Source organism: Emys orbicularis, chromosome 4, assembly GCF_028017835.1.
Source record: "Emys orbicularis isolate rEmyOrb1 chromosome 4, rEmyOrb1.hap1, whole genome shotgun sequence".
In the NCBI taxonomy this organism is placed as follows: domain Eukaryota; kingdom Metazoa; phylum Chordata; order Testudines; family Emydidae; genus Emys; species Emys orbicularis.
Window position 1 is genome coordinate 87,873,841 of NC_088686.1, and position 18,372 is coordinate 87,892,212.

At 41.1% G+C, this 18,372-nt stretch overlaps 1 protein-coding gene across 3 annotated transcripts in view; it reads left to right on the plus strand.

Moving 5' to 3' along the window:
- The window catches only part of NAV2 (neuron navigator 2), a 354,629-nt gene that overhangs the window by 156,579 nt on the left and 179,678 nt on the right, over positions 1-18,372 (plus strand). For 2 of the 3 annotated variants that reach the window (XM_065404228.1, XM_065404229.1), the window contains exons 4-5: positions 4,119-4,191; positions 11,885-12,161. In XM_065404228.1, coding sequence (XP_065260300.1) covers positions 4,119-4,191; positions 11,885-12,161 — 350 coding nt within the window. Of the gene's footprint in view, positions 1-4,118; positions 4,192-11,884; positions 12,162-14,024; positions 14,094-18,372 lie in introns of all 3 variants that reach the window. The other variant, XM_065404227.1, reaches the window with a different exon arrangement.

Genomic DNA, 18,372 nt, shown 5'->3' on the forward strand with positions numbered 1-18,372 from the left:
CCTGAGGGTAAGCCTAAGGGGTGCTCCTTCCCCACTCAAAAAGGGAAATAGTCCCATAGACCCAAGCAAAGGGTGATACCTTTCCCTGCCTCCTCGCTGGGATGGAATGTCATCCTGTTGTTTGTCCTGGGGTGTCAGTCCTTCCCCTAGCCAGCACTCGGGCTTGCCTCTGTTGTATTTTCCAACCCCTTCCAAGGGAGCATCCGGAGTTAAACCGGGAATGGGTGTTTGTCAAGTGAGTATAATGCTCACCAGGTAAAAGCACTGTGTGGAGCTCAGTCACAGGGAGGGAGAGGGGGGAAGCCTGGAGTCTTGAGAGACTTGGAAGGAGGCTCCCTGGAGCAGTTCCAGAACCCTGGTGACGGTGAGCTGGGGAGGTCAGTGGGGACTCTAGCCTAGCTAGAAGAAGGAGGGCTGTCCCAGGGGAAGAAGAGGATTACAGCGCAGCCCCAGAAAAGAGAGCAGTAGATACTGAGTTTCAAGGAGAAGCTGGGGGTTGGGTGAAGCCTGCCATAGTAAAAAACAGTCCCAGCAAGGAGGGCTGTGATCACCTTGTCCCCAAAGAGAAGGCGTTTTGAGCCCAGAAGAAAGTCAGCAAGTATAGAATGAGTATCAGAGGGGTAGCCGTGTTAGTCTGAATCTGTAAAAAGCAACAGAGGGTCCTGTGGCACCTTTGAGACTAACAGAAGTATTGGGAGCATAAGCTTTCGTGGGTAAGAACCTCACTTCTTCAGATGCAGGTCTTGCATCTGAAGAAGTGAGGTTCTTACCCACGAAAGCTTATGCTCCCAATACTTCTGTTGGTCTCAAAGGTGCCACAGGACCCTCTGTTGCTTTTTACAGATTCAGACTAACACGGCTACCCCTCTGATACTTAAGTATAGAATGAGTCTCTGGAAAGGAGAAGCAGGGCATCTTGGGGCTACCGGGGTGGGGGGTGGGGGAACAGAGAGTCCCATTATTTAGGGTTGACAGGGCTGGGAACCCGTGGTAGAGGGCGTGCATGTGTTTTCTGCTATGCTACCACCGAGGCAAAAGATGCAATGACCCCTGCTATTAAGGGGAGGAAGAAGGAACTCACCAGAGCTCTGGAGCTGGAAAAAGAGAGGTCAAAGATTGTTGCATGCCTGGCACAGGTCTGGTATGGCAGATTAGTCGTTTCCTTTTGATTTTGATTACCCCAGAAAGGGTGGACTTTTGAGGCTGGAGGGTCAACTCACCTCAGTAAATGAACTGTGTTGGAGTCAGAGAGTCATTGAAAACCCAGGAGGGACCAAGAGGCAGGTTGATGCAGTGCCGCACCATGCCATCGGGGCCCTGATCTGGGACTCCACTCTACTACAAGCATTAAGGTTGGAGAGTTACGGAGCATCTATTCTTCCATTAACACATAGTAAGATTAGTAAGAGTTGCGGCATACATCACAATGATGATAATTAGTGAAGCCTTTAGTGTGCCTTATGTGGTTGTCCTGATTAAGGGAAATCATTTAAAAAAAAAGTCATTGGAAAAAATTACAGTTGGGGGAACCCTACACTGGAAATTCTGTGACACTAACTTCACAGTGTAGTCTTCCTTGTTACCTGAAAGGACAGGGGATACAGGCCGGAGTGAGGTCTTGGAATCCCACAGAGTCCCTAGGATCTGTGAGCTTCATTTCTGCAGTTTCCCAGGCAACCAGAAGCTGAAGGTGCCAGAGAACAGGACCTCCATGTTGTTCTCTGACCCATCCTTGCCTGCACAGCTCCTAAAGGAGCAAGAAGGGATAACTGTGTGGTATCAGGCATGGAAGGGTAGTTAATACTGCAGAGAGAGGCCTCTGTCTCACTTTGCTTACCTGTAAAGTGGAGGTAATAATACTTCCCTGGGGTATTGTAAGGATTAATTAATGTTTGGAATTTGCTTTGAACATGGATAGCCCTAGATGTGCTACATATTATTAACTGTTTTATTGTTTACTGGGTTATTGATTGCCTCTTGATTTCTTGTACTGGCTCTAAATTGAAGGAGTCCAGTTCCGTCTCTGTTACTGATTTCCCACAGCTTGCCAAATGCAAAAAAAGAAAAAAGCCCAGTATTTTATTCCAAGGTCTTCTGTGTGTAAAAGGGTTATACAGATCCCTCTGTATGACTTGTCTTTGCTGTAATTCCTGTCAATTGCTAGACAGGAAACATTCTCATTTTACTACTGATTTGTCTTCCCACCCCTATTTGTCCATTTCATCTACCTTTTGCATCTTATTGTAAACCTATGTCCTGAGCTTTCTAGGGCAGGGACTGTCTTATTACTGTTTGTACAGCACTTTAATTGGGCCCACACATGCTACCGTACTCCTAATAATAACCATAATAGTAATAGAGGGCTTTTATGATCTGGAAACATATTTGGGAGTCTGATCCTACAATTTATCTGCACATGGAATGCCCAGTGACTTCTTTGGTTGTTTATACAGAGGTCTGCAAGGAGCCCTGATGGATTAGAATTTAGTTACTCAAGCTTGACCTTTTGCATATAGGTAGGGTATGTTGCTCAGGGCTTCCAAGAAGGGGAGCACATTACATGTCTCTCTCTTCTTTTAGTAACACAAAGAACAATGTATCAGCTCCCAGGCAAACCACATCAGGCCTCACCTTATGAAGAGAGGATGGGTCATTGCAGCTTTGGGCTTCCAAAAAAATAAATAAAAAAGAGGAACGACAAAGGTGAAAAAATGAGGGCTCCTCCAGGGCTCTGAGAAGGATTCTGTTGATCCTTATTCCTGGGGAGAAAGGGATCCTTCTGAAAATTGACCAACAGTGGCTTCTCGGCTACTGTGTAGACATACCCACACAGTGAGATTTTCAAAAGCACTGGTCATTGGCATAACTCTGTTCCCACTGCAGTCAATGTAAATTTCATCCTTGAGTAATGAGAGCGGAGTCAGGACAACTCAGCACCTTTGAAAATCCCACCATACATGAACTCTGCAAATGTTCTGATGCACACTTTCTCCCTGGTGCCCCGCTTCAGTAATACGACTGGAAGGGGGTGATTTCCATGGAAGGAAGGGAAGGATGAATCCTGTTCCCTCAGGCCATGGGATGGATATGGGGCTGCTTCACTGAGGCTACTTCAGTCTAGTGAAGTAACTTTTGCTGTGTGTGTATATATATCTCCTCAATATATGGTTCACTCTATATGCATCCGAAGAAGTGGGTTGTAGCCCACGAAAGCTTATGCTCTAATACATTTGTTAGTCTCTAAGGTGCCACAAGTACTCCTGTTATTTTTGCAGTTGTAGCACTCCACGGAGGGGTAGTGAATACAGGCAAAATAGGGTTGTCGAGTCTCCGCGAATCAAAGGTTAATCTTTAATTATAGATTATGTCATGTGATGAAACCTCCAGGAATAGGTCCAACCAAAATTGGTAACCCTAGCAAATAATCATGGCTCCCAAACAACTTGCCGGGGATCCCTAGAGAGCTGGATGTGCATACCCTGTCAGGCCAACTGAAATCCTGCCCCCTCCAACTCAGCACAATTGCACCAGCTCCCTGCACCCCCTGAAGAGGCAACATTTGGTCCACTGTGACTAACTACAGCCTGTTTCAGTATGTAATTTCTAACATCCAGGGAATTTTGTAAGTAAACATTTTCTGGATTTCAACTGAGGTTTCTAGTTACCATTCTTACATTTTACTGCCTCCATGACTGGAAATTTCTGCCAGCTGTCTGCTTAAGAGCAAGTGGTAATCTCACTTCTCCTCAGGCAAATTTGGCACAATGTTTATTTTCAGTATCATGTTTATCATAGGACAAAAATCCTAGCATGTTATATTTGGCCGTCTACTGAGATGCAACGATCATCTTTCTTGGACCTGCGTGGGTAGAGTATTAAGTACCTTGCTCCGTACAAATACAAACTAAGAGGAGCCCTAATCAACACAGTGTTGATTGTCTAATAACTTAGGAGTTTTCATGTTGTTATGGTTCCAATATTAAGAACCCTTTTTCCACTGCAATGAACAAAGGGGCTTTTTCTGTGATACAAAGGTTGTAGGCAATAAAATGTGACTGTAGATTAAGGTAAACATTTACTACAACGCGTATTCTTTTGTCTCCTTGTTTCTTGTTTAGATTGAAAACATAGATGCATGTCTGAGTTTCTTGGCTGCCAAGGGAATAAACATACAGGGTCTATCAGCAGAGGGTGAGTCAATCTGTCATTCCAAAATTTATCTTGTAATGAGGGACATTCAATTTAGGTTTTTTTCCTCCATTAAAAAAAATATATACATCCAGGATCACTGGAGATTTAATAGGACTTGTGCTGTTGTGTTTTCCTCTCTTTTCCGCATCCACTGTGTGAAAGGTACGTAAAATACATGCTGGACTCAATGCTGTTAACACTTTTACTGTAAAAATAAACCATGGGAAGGAATTAGATTCATTCACTTTTTAAAACAAAACAAAACACACACACCAAACAAACTAACTTTGCAGCCGAGTTCTAGAAATGACACACTGAAAAACCAAAGCCTGTGTATTTATGGTTGTGACAAAAGCAGACTGTTTCTGAAATAGCAACATGTGAAAAAAGTATAGAATTAAATAACTACAGAAAAATACATCTGTAGTCTTGTGATGCAAACATTTGCTCACATGCATAATTTTACAAGTGCAGTAGTCCCGTTGTGGTTGAAAAATAAAGTTATGCATATGTGTAAATGCGTGTAGGATCGGGGCCTATATTTTTTACCATATTAATGATTAATTGCATCATTGCTAAAGAATCAAAGTTTAATTTTAAAGTGAAAACTGGACTATTAACACTTCATGACTTGACACTTTACGAAACTAGAAATGCTTTACCCAGTTTTCTTAAACAAAAGTTTTAGTAGTTATGTCCTGAAACAAAATGTTTTGTTGTTTTTTGTTGGATGTCTATTGAAAGGTGTCAAGTTACATTTTTTTAAAGAAACTTCTGTTTTGCTGTTCTATTTATTTTTCTGTAGTATGTAAATTTTTACATTTGCCTCTGTAAGTGCATGTAACAATGAAATAAATTCAAATGTTACAAAACGAAACAAAAATAAAAAAATTAGATGCTGTCAGTCCACCCATCGAAACCATTCGTCCCCAGCCACATTATATTAATAACCACCTACTGCATAGACTGTAGTGCCAGCATGTCGTACATCAGGTTTCACCTTACTTTCACTTAAGTATGTTTGAAAAAGCAAGCAGGTGCCAACAACCAGAGTAAGCAACAGTTAAGTTGGACTCTGAATGTATTAGGTTACACCTACCTCAGTATTTCCCAGAACAAGTAATCGGATTTGCAAGTTCAGGTGAGACGACTTTCTGGGTTTAACTTCTCAAATAAGTTTCCTTGCAAGCTTGAGTTTGGGGAGCTGGTTACTTTGCAAAGTTTTTGCATGAGTATGCATAACTTAGTTACCTATGTACTTAAAGCTGTGATTTCTCCCTCTCCGCTCATGTTGCTGCCTAAAAAACAAGGTGAATTTGATAGCCTGTCTGATCATGTAATTGACAGTTCTTAAAGAGAATTGCTGCCAGCCCTCTCAGCTGGAATAGAAAAGCTTTTCTCTCTTGGCTTTGACTGCCTGGTTGCCAACAACCAAAATCTCCTGGCTGTAAGCATTAGTGTGCATAGCACTGGGGGATTCCCAACTCTTCATGCCAAAAGGATAATTATATTCGGTTTCTAGCTGTCTCACGGTCTTAGTGAAAGACTAACTGATTATATTTATGCTTGAAGTACAGTACTCAATGGACGAGCAGTGACTACAAAATTCCCGGCTTCCTGCTACCAACAGAACCCGAGTGAGAAAGTTTAGAAACAAGATGCATTTCTTTTAATTTCTAAACAATTGGGACATTAGCATTCCTCCCTTTTGGGGTTATACTGTGTTGTTACGTACATTGAGAATATGAGACACATACTTTGAATTAAATGTGTGTGAGAAAGAATTCCCCTTTAGGAGAAGTAGATTATTATCTGCAACACACAGATGCCTTCCTGCAGCCTAAGGGTGTAAGAGGACAGCCAGTGTTTAGAAGGAAGATCCTTAACATAAATGTGGTTTAACTAGAAGTATTGTTGTGGTGAATTTGGTATTCACAAACTACTAGTTCCACATTTGTTCCCCCCCCCCCCCCAGTGGCTTTTCAGTGGGGTGATAATTACCTGAAATAATTGCTTCCTCTAAGCATAAAGTCATATTTAATATCATTTGTTTCAGTTTCAGGGTTTTCCACTGAAGTTTCTTTTCACAGCACTTCACATCTTACTAGACTCTGGCTGTGAGCTTAAGACTCTTTTTTGACGTGGTTGGATGGTGACCCCCGTAGCTTCAAGTCTTAAATGAAACAAACCATCTCCTATTGAAAATAAGTGATGTTATTAAAATATACCCCAGATAATCCACAGGGGATGAAATATATGGGGAAACTGTTGTGTACATAGGTTTTCTGACTGTAAAGTACATTCAAATAATTTAATAAAGATATAGCATCACCCAGGTGCTAGGCATAAGTGGCCAGCAACATTTGCAACGTCCACCAAATGCACCTTGCCCTACTACAGCATATTCAAATATGCCATATTGTAGGGAGGAGAGAGCTAGTGCAATTCCTGCTTCAAACTAAAGATGCTCTTTTGAGATTCGGAAAAGATCTTAAAGGCCCCCTTTCTCCCTCCCAGTCACCTTCATTTCATTTGCACCGAGGACTTATTGTCTGAGGCTCTCCCTCATTGCAATACATAAGGATTTAACTTCCACTTTAAAATGTTGTGGGTTTAAAAAAATAATAATTTTATTCATCTTGATAATGATAATGTGCTGAAAGCAGGGCAGCAGACCATTAATACATGCAGTAGTATTCTGACGATATGAGAACAGTTGGCTCAGTGTAAACAATCCTTTCCTACCGAGTGCCCTAAATTGGATTCAGACATAGGGAACAGAAGTCGTCTTCCCCTCTTAGGAGAAGCTTTAAGATAATGGGTCTCCCATTTTCACCCAAATAGTGCCCTTGTAATCAATGGGGCTACTCAATTGAGTGAAGTGAGTGGGATTCAGCCTAAAGCCTCTAAAAGTGGAAGCCCTGCATGTCAGTATATGATGATAAAACAGAAAAGGCGAACCTGGCTGCTTCTGCACAATAAACTCCTGTTTTCAACCCAGATGAGAGAGAGACATTCCCATGCACGTTTCACCTCGTGTAACTTTGTCAATAGGTTACAAAATCCCAGACAAACCAGCTGAGGTGATGAGAAAACTGTCTTGAGTAAAATTCTTTACTCCGCTAACCTTAGAGGTCCATAGGCTCTCCCAGCAGATCACAAACCACTCTCAGCAGAGCCCAGGGTATCCCATTCTCATGACATCTACTAATTCAGTATTTATATACAGTACCTTTCACAGTGGCACAAGTCAGTCTCCAAAGGATACAACAGCGCAAACTTGATGGCAGCCAGGGGGATGCCACTAATGGCTACCACAATAGTAGTGGAATAAATTACCTGTCTTACTGTTCCATGTATACTACTACTAAAAAGAACGTATTGAAGATTGAAATTTTTGGGCTTGAAAGCAACATTTAATTTAAACCTTACTCTGGGAGATGCATGTTAACCATGATGGGAAGCAGGCATCTCATAAAAAAACAAATAAAAACATTGAACCCGGTTAAACAATGCCATAACCAAACAAGCCAGTAAAGTGTTGGGCACAGGTTGCTAAGATCCAGTGGGTCAAATGCAAATAATTTTATTTACTCCCTTTGCAAATATTCAGCCAGGAGGAAGTAGGAGTTTATAATCAGTTCAGAATGGAAATATAAACTGAAGCCTCCTCTACATTTTTTTTTCTACACCTTTACTATAAGGAGGAAGTTCATTATGACTGGAAGTGTAATTTGTACTCCTCAGTAAAGTAAAGCTACACTTAAATAAGTGGGCTCCAATGTATGCACACTTTTATTATTTCTATTACCCTAGGAGTCCCAGCCATGGACCAGGACCCTGTTATGGAAGGAACGTACAAATATAGGACAAAGAGACAGTCCCTGCACCAAAGAGCTTACAAACTAAGACCTCAGCTAGTACATGTTAACAAGGGGAAGTTTCTGTGGAGATGTGGAGGAGCTCTTGTCTCCTCTTCCCACTGCCATTTTCCCTCTAGTTACTCATCAGTTTGAGCTTTGTATGCATGCCCATGCTGTTCCCTGGACTGATGCAGACCCACTTTCTGGCCTGTTGGAATTCCAGCTATCTACTTATTCTCACCACTTTCCAAATAGTGTTTCTAATTGCCAAGGTTTTGCAGATTACAGATGCTGTGTATGTGCAGTAGGAACTAATACTTTCTTTGAAGATAGCAGTGGCACCACCTGTGAATTAATAGATTAGCTGGATAGAGATCAGCTGAGCAAATTGTGAAGCCATAAAGTGATCAAAGGAAACATTTTACTAGTCTTCAGAACAACCACTATCTAATTTCGGCCATGTCTATATTTTTCCCCCCTGTACTGAAATTTATGCTTCTGTAGCTAAATTACTTTCAGCTCAACTGCAGCTTGTACTTTGCAAGCAATTTTCTCTCTCTCTTTCATTGACAGAGTCCTAAGCAGAGTCTGTGTTTTTGCCGAGTTGGTTTGAATTTATTGGAAATCTGTCAGTGCTGTTTCCCACCTCTTCTTGGTAAATTAAACAGTTTTCCTCCTTTCCCTATGGCTAAATCTCCTAATCCAAGAGGACTTTCTGCATATAGGGATGTCACATCACTCTTGGCTACTTTCTAATGTTATTCCCTGGGTGGGATTAATCTTTCCTAGAACACACACAGCACCACTAAAAGGAAAGTGGTAGCAGCTGGCTTTCTGGATAGGCTCTGAAGAGTGTCTACCCATGAAATGTTTGGTCGCCCAGACCTATATTATATGCAGTTATATTGACCCTTTTTTTTGGCAGGGTTCCCTTTTGTTTTCTTTAATAGCCTATCTCAGCCTCACTTGTTGTTCCGGCTGAGAAGGGATGTAGCTGCCTTCAAAGACTCTTGGTGTTGGCCAGAGAAAGCTTCCTAAAAGTGATGTGAGCATCGCTCTCCCATCCCAAGGAGCTGCATGTGTTGCCTCTGCAGGAGGCGCACTCTCTGTCAGCCCTTGCGTTCAGAACCAATCTGTGCACCTGAATTCTGGTCCGTTGTGTAGTGCTACAAAGTGCTCCTGCTAAACCACCTGGCTAGCCTATTCTGATCATTGTAAATCTGTTCATTTTATTCAATCAGTATTTTTTCTCCTTCCATTCCTTCTTGGCTTCAATCTTTTAGATTCCATATGTAGTAACTTTTTAACTCTTAACAGCTGCAGTATAGTCCTGACATTTCATTCTAATTGTCCCAGAAACTAACATTATACATATCCTATCAATTTACTTCCTTGTTTTCTGTGGATTTCCCTGTTGCCTTGCCACTGTGTACTTTTGTGTCAAGAAAGAGAGTAGCTTGGGCAGCTTTTCAAAATTGGAAGTCAAAGCAGTAGGAGCAACAAACAACAGCAGACGTCACTGCATGGAAATGTCCAATCAACAGATTGGGAGGGTTCTTTTTAAAACCCTGCATTTCCCTGAAACCAGAACATCTGGCAATATTTGTTTAAAACTTAAAATATAAATAAAGAACCCTTCTTTTTTGTGTGTGGCCAAAATGAAAATGATTGGGTTACCCGCTCATGCTCTCATAACTCAGTATGTGTGTTTAAACTGACGCAAAACAGAGAAGGGGAGTTTGAACTGGAAGTAATTCAGATGGTACTCACTGGCAAAACACAGTGAGGCTGAAGTACTCTCTGTGTACATAGTCCAGTGGCAAACTGCCAGGTGAATTACCTCAGTCCATCTTTCGAGATAAGAGAACCAGAAGTACTCCTAAAAGGCCTGTTTGAAATATTTTGCTTATTCTTAAAGGGCCATAACCTGCTCCCTATGCAGTTAATGGAAGTTTTTATTTTACTTCAGTGGAAACAGCATTGAGTCCAAAGTCTGTGGGTATAATTTTTCTTGTATCTTGTTTAGAAGATACATTTTGCTTAGGCAGATTATAGACGATGTGAAAATATTGTCAAAGTATAGAAGAGGTTTTCTTTGTTTCTTGTTTTGCTTTTCATTGTTTTAAGGGTATATTTTTGTGTGGGTTCTTATTTTCTGTGTTTCTAAGACAATGTTAAAACCAGGTTTCTCTTCTGATAAACACAGCAGATGGGCATGCACTCACATATATCAAATTATACATTATAGGTAGGGCTGGTAGCACCACTTATTATTAAGGTCGCCTGACATCTCCTATTATAAGGTCCTGTTTTCAGTTGCTTATCACTTGCTAAACTTTAACCATTTGGGCTGAATTTTTCCTTCCTGAGTGTCTGTCTGCCTCAGGACACTGAGTTGAATTATTTTGAAATATTTTGCCAAAACAGTTCAGCTATATCTGAGAACAAGGTTAGGGGGGAAAAATGTTGAATCAATGTTAAAAAATTCTGGCAACTTTTAGAGCCCCCATGCTGTGAAACAGGAACTTGATATTTGGTAAGGTATGTCGTCTTCTGTTCCTGTGAAAACCAGTCCAAATTTGGTCAAGTTATAAGCCTTTAAAAATTGCTGTTTGCACATGCTCAGTAGAGGCTTCTTAGATTTTAGCAGCTATATTTCCACAAGATTCTGTCTACACTTGGGCTAAGAAGGACTTTCCCTGCAATTGCAGCTTGGATGAGGTGTGGCCCCCGTGCCCACAGAGACCCCTCCTGCACTCTGAACCCCCCATTTCTGGACCCATCCCAGAGCCCACACTGCCAGGCCAGAGCCCATACCCCCTCCTACGCCCCAACCCCCTGCCTCAGCCTGGAACCCCCCCACACACACATTCTGAACCCGTTGGCCCCACCCCCAGCCTGGAGCCCCCTCCTGTACCCCAAACCCCTCATCCGAGCCTGCACCCCCAGCCAGAGCCCTCACCCCACTGTAATCCATCCCCCTGCCCTAGCCCAGAGCCCCCTTCTGCACTCTGAACCCCTCATTTAAAAACACATTAAGACCACAAAGTGGAGCACTCAAAAGTTAGGAAATACCAGTTTTAAAGTTGTCTGTGCAACCTTAATTTAGCCCCTTGTGCATATGCATTATGGTACATAACCACATACTATTTTTCCCCCACAGGACCCTTGTTCTTTTAAGAGTGTGTGTGTGTGTGATATAATATGCAAGATAGAACATGTGACTATCAGAAACTTAAATGTTGTGGATACCAGGCCCTTATTGCCTTGTGAAAAGACCAGACTAGTAATTATCTAGTTTAAGTATAGCCACTAATATACACACTAATTCTATTTCTTAATTCAAGTATATTAGATTTTCATAATTGAAATAAATTAGACTGACATATAATGAAATATATGTTTTCATATATAATGAAAACAATGCAATTCTGTATCACTGTGTGGTTTCTCCCCATCATGCACATTGAGGACTAGAACTTACAGCAAATCATTTGCAGCCTGATGTTGCTACATTGCATTTGATTTTTGCATCTTAATTTTGGCTTAAAGGAATTCTTTATTAAAATGCACCAGCTCACAACATGTCTTTCATTTCTAATACATCCACTGCAATCACTGTAGGGGAGAAATAACTAATTTACTTTGTGGTTGATGCCCAATGTTAATCAACTGTGATACCAATTAGTTTTGCAGGGAGTCTGTCGTATCCTAAAGGAATTAAATTCAGGCAGTATTATGAACAGTGTGAATGCTGAAATAAGCCATTGTACTGTAAGAAAAAACTAAACTAGTAGTTGACAAGTGACTTTTAAAAAATTGCCTTACAGAAATCAGGAATGGGAATCTAAAGGCCATTCTAGGACTTTTCTTCAGCTTGTCTCGGTATAAGCAGCAGCAGCAGCAGCCACAGAAACAACATCCGCAGCACCATCCATCTCAGCAACCTCCAACAGTATCCCAGCAACCAGGGCTTCCATCCCAGTGTCCGGTCGGGGTGCAACAGCAACAGATGCAACAGATGCCGGCTTCACCCCAAACACAGTGCCAACAGCCCCAGCAAGCTGCACATCATCAATTAAAAGCACAACCAGAAATGCAGTCAAGGTGGGATGTTTTCTATTTTTTTTTTCCTGTGTTCCTGTTTTAAGGCATTTCAGAAACAAAAACAGCCTCTATAGTAGTTTCTCCTTAGAACAGAAGGTATTTAGCATCTCAGCTTATAAGAAGGTGAAAGCTGCATAGCAATCAATTTCACACCCCTTGAAGTCAAACTAGAAGCAATAATGAAGTTCTGTCTGTGGCAGCAATATTCATTTATACAGGTTTAAAATGCCTGCTACATGAGTAAGCAGGATTTAGTTGTTGGTTTTTTTTATTATTATTATTATTTTTTTTATTAAAGTGTGGTGGCTTTATTTCTTTTGCTTTATGCTAGTAAAGCATTTAATTAGGTGTACTTGTCAGGCAACAGCACAATCATTTACACAAAACCAAGGATGGTGGCCTAGAGGACACTAACAAGATTAAGTCTGGATTTTATATTAAATATATCTTTACAGGGGTTCCACTAAGCCTGGTGATTTGTGTCTTATAGTTTTTTTATTTTAAGATCCTTGCTGAAGCGTTCGGATAAAAACAAAAGAAATCTCCATTAAGAAATACCTTCACCATTACTGTTGGTTCAAATCCAGCCTAAGTTTGTTATCCAAAAGTCATTACCCATCTGATAGCTGTTTCATGGCTTATAAGAAATGAGTTTGATGGTCTCACTCTGGTTGTCATTAGACAAATGTCCACATTACAACTGGCACCTTGTTGGCAATCCCTGAAGAGAGACCAGGCATTCATAGATTCATAGATTCTAGGACTGGAAGGGACCTCGAGAGGTCATCGAGTCCAGTCCCCTGCCCGCTGTGAATGTACTGTGAGGATTGAGCTATCCTCTGATACTCAAAGATGGTCCTTCCAAGTTAGATTTCATGCACAATAGTGGAGACAGTGCCCATGCTGTATCTATTCTATGTACTTCTGTCTATTGGACTGCAGACCCCTGTGAGGGCAATGGGATTCCTGACGGGAGTAAAGTGAGCAGGATTTAGCACCACTGAAGACATACTTGTACACCTCTTTTATCTCCTGTTCTAAATATATGGGCACTGATTTGTTTTCAGTGTAACACTGCAAATCAGTTTGTAATTTTAAATTTGAGTGCTACAGCAAGGCTAGTTTCCAAATACCAAAAACACCACCAGAGGTATAAATCCTTAAGATGAGTCTGGCCAAGTGGGACAGTTGTCAAAGCTGCTTCCATTTTTGGCCTTTCAGCATAAACTGGCTCTCTTTTTATTCAACAAAGCAGGGATTTTTTTTTTCTGTAATTGAACATAGCCATTTTTCTTAACAGCCATATGAAATCGTCATAAGCTTCAGTGCAGAATAATTACTGTAAAATGAAGTTGAGCAACAAGAACTTGTTTCAGTGATCCTTTCCCAACACTTGAACATTGGTCTGGTGCCTGCAAAGTAGTTTATGAATTGAATTAAAATCAAAGTAATTTAAAAAAAAGAAGTCAAAACCAAACATCTAACTTGAGGATTTGTATATTGGGAGAGTTGTGATGAACTGTAGCATGCATTAATGTTACCAGTTCGTTCAGTTTCTTCAGACCATTGTATATAATAAAAAGTTAGAAAGAAACGAATAATGAAACTTGACTTTGCAGTAACATACAAACCTAGTCAGTCTAGGCTAGTGCTGCACCTCAGTTCTGTATCTGAACCTAACACCCATTATAGAAAATGAGGAGTCAAGTCTGAGGAGTTATGCTGGGGGAGAAGTTCTTTGTCATGTGAAACATATGGGAAAAACTCCCTGTTCTAACATCATTGGCTCAGCTCAGTAGCGTTTTGTGAATGTTTCTTCTTTGCTCACTCTTTTTCTTCCACTTTTTCTTTCCTGTCGTACAGTGCATCACCCAGGGACTCATCTCAAAGCAAAATCATCCGATTCACTCTCGGTCAGAAAAAGACTTCTAGGTTAGCACTTCTTCCTCTTCTGTGAAGCATGGATAACCCTCCTTGCAAGATTTCCAACTGCATGTTTAGGGTTCATCTTTAAATTATTTGTCTGATGGTTTGTAGCCAAGCATTTAGAATAGCTAAAATATACGCAGTATTAGAGACCATCCCCTTGTATTCTCTTTAATACTGTGTATATTTGGTCAACTTTTCTTTTGTTAAATAGGAGAGAGGGTAGAGTCACTCAGGTTCACAATCATGCTGGAAGGACATAACGAGTGGGGTCCCACAGGGATCAGTTCTGGGTCTGGTTCTATTCAATATCTCCATCAGTGATTTAGATAATGGCATAGAGAGTACACTTATAAGTTTGCGAATGATACCAAGCTGGGAGGGCTTGCAAATGATTTGGAGGACAGGATTAAAATTCAAAATGATCTGGACAAACTGGAGAAATGGTCTGAGGTAAATAGGGTGAAATTCAATAAGAACAAATGCAAAGTACTCCACTTAGGAAGGAACAATCGGTTGCACACATACAAAATGGGAAACGACTGCCTAGGAAGGAGTGCTGCGGAATCAACAGTGTAATGCTGTTGCAAAATGAGCAAACATAATTCTGGGATGTATTAGCAGGGGTGTTGTAAGCAAGACACGAGAAGTAATTCTTCCGCTCTACTCCATGCTGATTAGGCCTCAACTGGAGTATTGTGTCCAGTGCTGGGTGCCACATTTCAGGAAGGATGTGGACAAATTGGAGAGAGTCCAGAGAAGAGCAACAAAAATGATTAAAGGTCTAGAAAACATGACCTATGAGGGGAGATTGAAAAAATTGGGTTTGTTTAGTAAGGAAAAGAGAAGACAGAGAGGGGACATAACAGTTTTCAAGTACATAAAAGGTTGTTACAAGGAGGAGGGGAAAAATTGTTTTCTTAACCTCTGAGGATAGGACAAGAAGCAATGGGCTTAAATTGCAGCAAGGGAGGTTTAGGTTGGACATTAGGAAAAACTTCCTGACTGTCAGGGTGGTTGAGCTCTGGAATAAATTGCATAGGGAGCAGGGCCGGCTCCAGGGTTTTTGCCGCCCCAAGCAGCCGCTTGGTAAGCTGGTGCCCGCGATCGCGATCTTCGGCGGGAGGTCCTTCGCTCCAAGCGGGAGTGAGGGACCCACTGCCGAATTGCCGCCGAAGAGCTGGACGTGCCGCCCCTCTCCGGTGTGGCCGCCCCAAGCACCTGCTTGGTAAGCTGGTGCCTGGAGCCGGCCCTGCTAGGGAGGCTGTGGAATCTCCATCATTGGAGATTTTTAAGAACAGGTTAGACAAACACCTGTCAGGGATGGCCTAGATAATACTTAGTCCTGCCATGCGTGTAGGGGACTGGACTAGATGACCTCTCCAGGTCCCTTCCAGTCTTATGATTCTATGTTGGCAAGAAAATAATGGACCTTGGTCATTCTTGTGAGCTTTTCATTTTGAAAAGGGAAGGTTTGAAAAGTGAAGATTCACACAATTTCTGTACCAGTTAATCTTTTCATTTCTATACTGTTGAAATTACTAATGTCAGGACTAGTTTTCTCTTGGGTAATAAAAAGTGGAACTTAGTCAAGTGTGTCAGATGAGACAAAACAACAGAGTAGATATATATCTCATCACTGGTCCTGGACTCCCTAGTGCCCTGTAGCAGAGAACAGCTAATCTCCCTGAAAATGAGTAATAGGTGTTTCTGTCCATTTTGGCCTTAATCATAGCTTGACTTGAATGCCAACCCCTATGAGCACCTCACAGCAGCACTTAAAAGGGCTGCTCTAATCATTATTAATACCTTTGGTATTAATCATGGACTTTCTTGTGATTAGTATTACTCTTGATATTATTATGCTGTCATATGTACTTAATTAGGAATTCCACTGTAGTTCTGCATTAACTAGTGTAGTTTATTTGACATTTTTACTCCTTTTGTGCACTAACCAGTAAATTGTATCCCTTTCTGTAATGTGGAAATGTAACCGCATTACTCCTGTCCTATAATTTGGATTCACTTCCCCCACATCTTGTATTTTATTTGGTGAAGGGAAGGTCTAGGCATCAGAAAGTTGCTTTGTGCTAGAACCCGTACTCTGAATCACCTTTTAAGCCTTGTTGATTCTCCCTACTCTGTTTCCCTCCTAACACTAACTTGACACTTGAGACGCATCAGGTTCACCCTCCGGCATGGTTACAGTCACATATTAGCTAGCTAAAGGGGCTGAAGAGAAATAACCGAGAGTGTTCTCTTAACTTTGTACCTGATCTCTGCTAACAAGAAGCCAGCAGGTCTATCCTGAAACTAGATTTTTCCCTACAAAGGTTATGGCTACAGAGCTTACAGCTGTAGAGTTGCCATAGCCAAAGTAGCTACATACACTTCCAAAGTGTCCTGGGCAAGTAAAAAGATATGTGCTTAAAACAAAATTAATCAGATAAACACACATCAGGAATCTGATGGAAGGATAAGTGCTTTGACAATATATCTTCTTCCTAAGTGTTTTATTCTTACATGTATTTTCTATTTTATACATATTTATATAACTAGCAATTACAATAATGACTGAATTGACAACCTGTGCTCTCCTCTGCTGGTCAATGTGTCTGGGCTGTCCCCTTCACTTTTCTGAGCAAACCATTGCTGGCTTTTCTGAGCAAACCATTTTGGTCCAAATCTTTACAGCACTATTGAGGACTGTTTAGGAAGAATAACTTTTTTCTCATCCACTAATCCTACCAGGAAAAAAAAAAAAAAAAGAGTAGGGAACGAATTCTAAAATAGTCCAGTAGCTCTATTGTGGGGGTTAAAACATACTAGGTAACAATGTGGAGTCTTTCTTTAGAACAGACTGTCAAGTGATGTGGCCGGAAGGCTCTTCCTGCCTCCAAAAGACTGAATTCAACATCTATTAAATAGTATGGGCTCTGCATGAGCTCTCTTGCCCTGCCAACTTCAAGGAAAACATCAAAAATGGGACCGAGAGCCCTAAGCGTTCGTGTTTCCCATCTTTTCTCCCCACCACCTTCTGCCTCTTCATTTGTAGCCTTCTTTTCAATAGATAAAGTATTTCAGGGTGTTCTAAGTTTAATTTGTTTTTGATCAATGCCATATATAATTTTCTAGCATCCCTTAGTGTTGAAACTGGCTGAGGTTCTTCATATACAGTTGAGAACTTAAGGCGGTTGTCTGGGATACAACAAAGTAAACCTCAAAACCCATAATGTTATGTGCCAGAGGCTGTGGTAATGTGAATTTATAAATACAATATTTTTGTTTTTAGTGGTGCCCATATATTTTGTCCTCCTCTGAGCTTTGGAAGCATGTGCATGCATGTGTTAACATTTATGCTTTTCCCTTTTTTATTTTTTCATTTCCCTTTCACTAATCTCTGAAGAGTTGGTTGATTTTTGAAAGCAGTGTTAAAGCCCCTCTCCCGACTTTCCAGCGCTAATGGTGCTATAGATGTAACAATGATTTTGCACATTGCATCCCCCATGGCAGTATTCCCTGAGTAAAGTTTTACTACACTCTGATAATAAGGGCTTCTGGATTAGGCTCTTTGGTGGTACACTTCATTTAGGTCACAGTGATTTTATAGACAATTTTTTTTTTTTTTTTACTTATGCTGAAAACAATAAAGGTTGAGAGTAGCTCATGTCTTTCAATCTTGCCACCATACATGACGTGAGCAGATTCTGGCTTTTAGTCTCAAAAATGAAGATGTCACACTACTTTTCAAGGTACTCGAAAGTCTCAACAATTCTCTACAGGTATGTACTTTGAGGGCATTATTTCATATTTTGTTGTATTTCATTTATTTAGATTCATAAAAGTGTGCTGTACATATATTAAGACTGTGATTTTCAAGGGTGCCTCATCTGATGGAATGAGAAGCCCCTATCTTATTCAAATTCACTGGGAGTTGGTCATCATCCTACTCTAAAACCCCAATTTCCTCTCCCCAGAAAAAGCCTGATAAAGCAGATAAAGCTTGCAAGCCTGGGCTCTGCTGGATCAAAAGGGAAATGCGTTCCAATGAGGACCCTTTATTGACAAAAACATGACTATCAGCATCCTGCAGTTTAACCCGGGGGGCTGTTCAGTTCCTCAAGCTCCTCAGCTGATTCCACTGCTGTGCTACTACATGGGGAGAGTAGTGGTTTCCGAGGCAGCCAGAACTCAAACCTTAGAAGGTTTTGTAGATCCAGAAATAAACAATATTAACCTTCCATTGAAAATCAGTTGGTAGCCAGTTCAGTTCCCAGAGCACAAA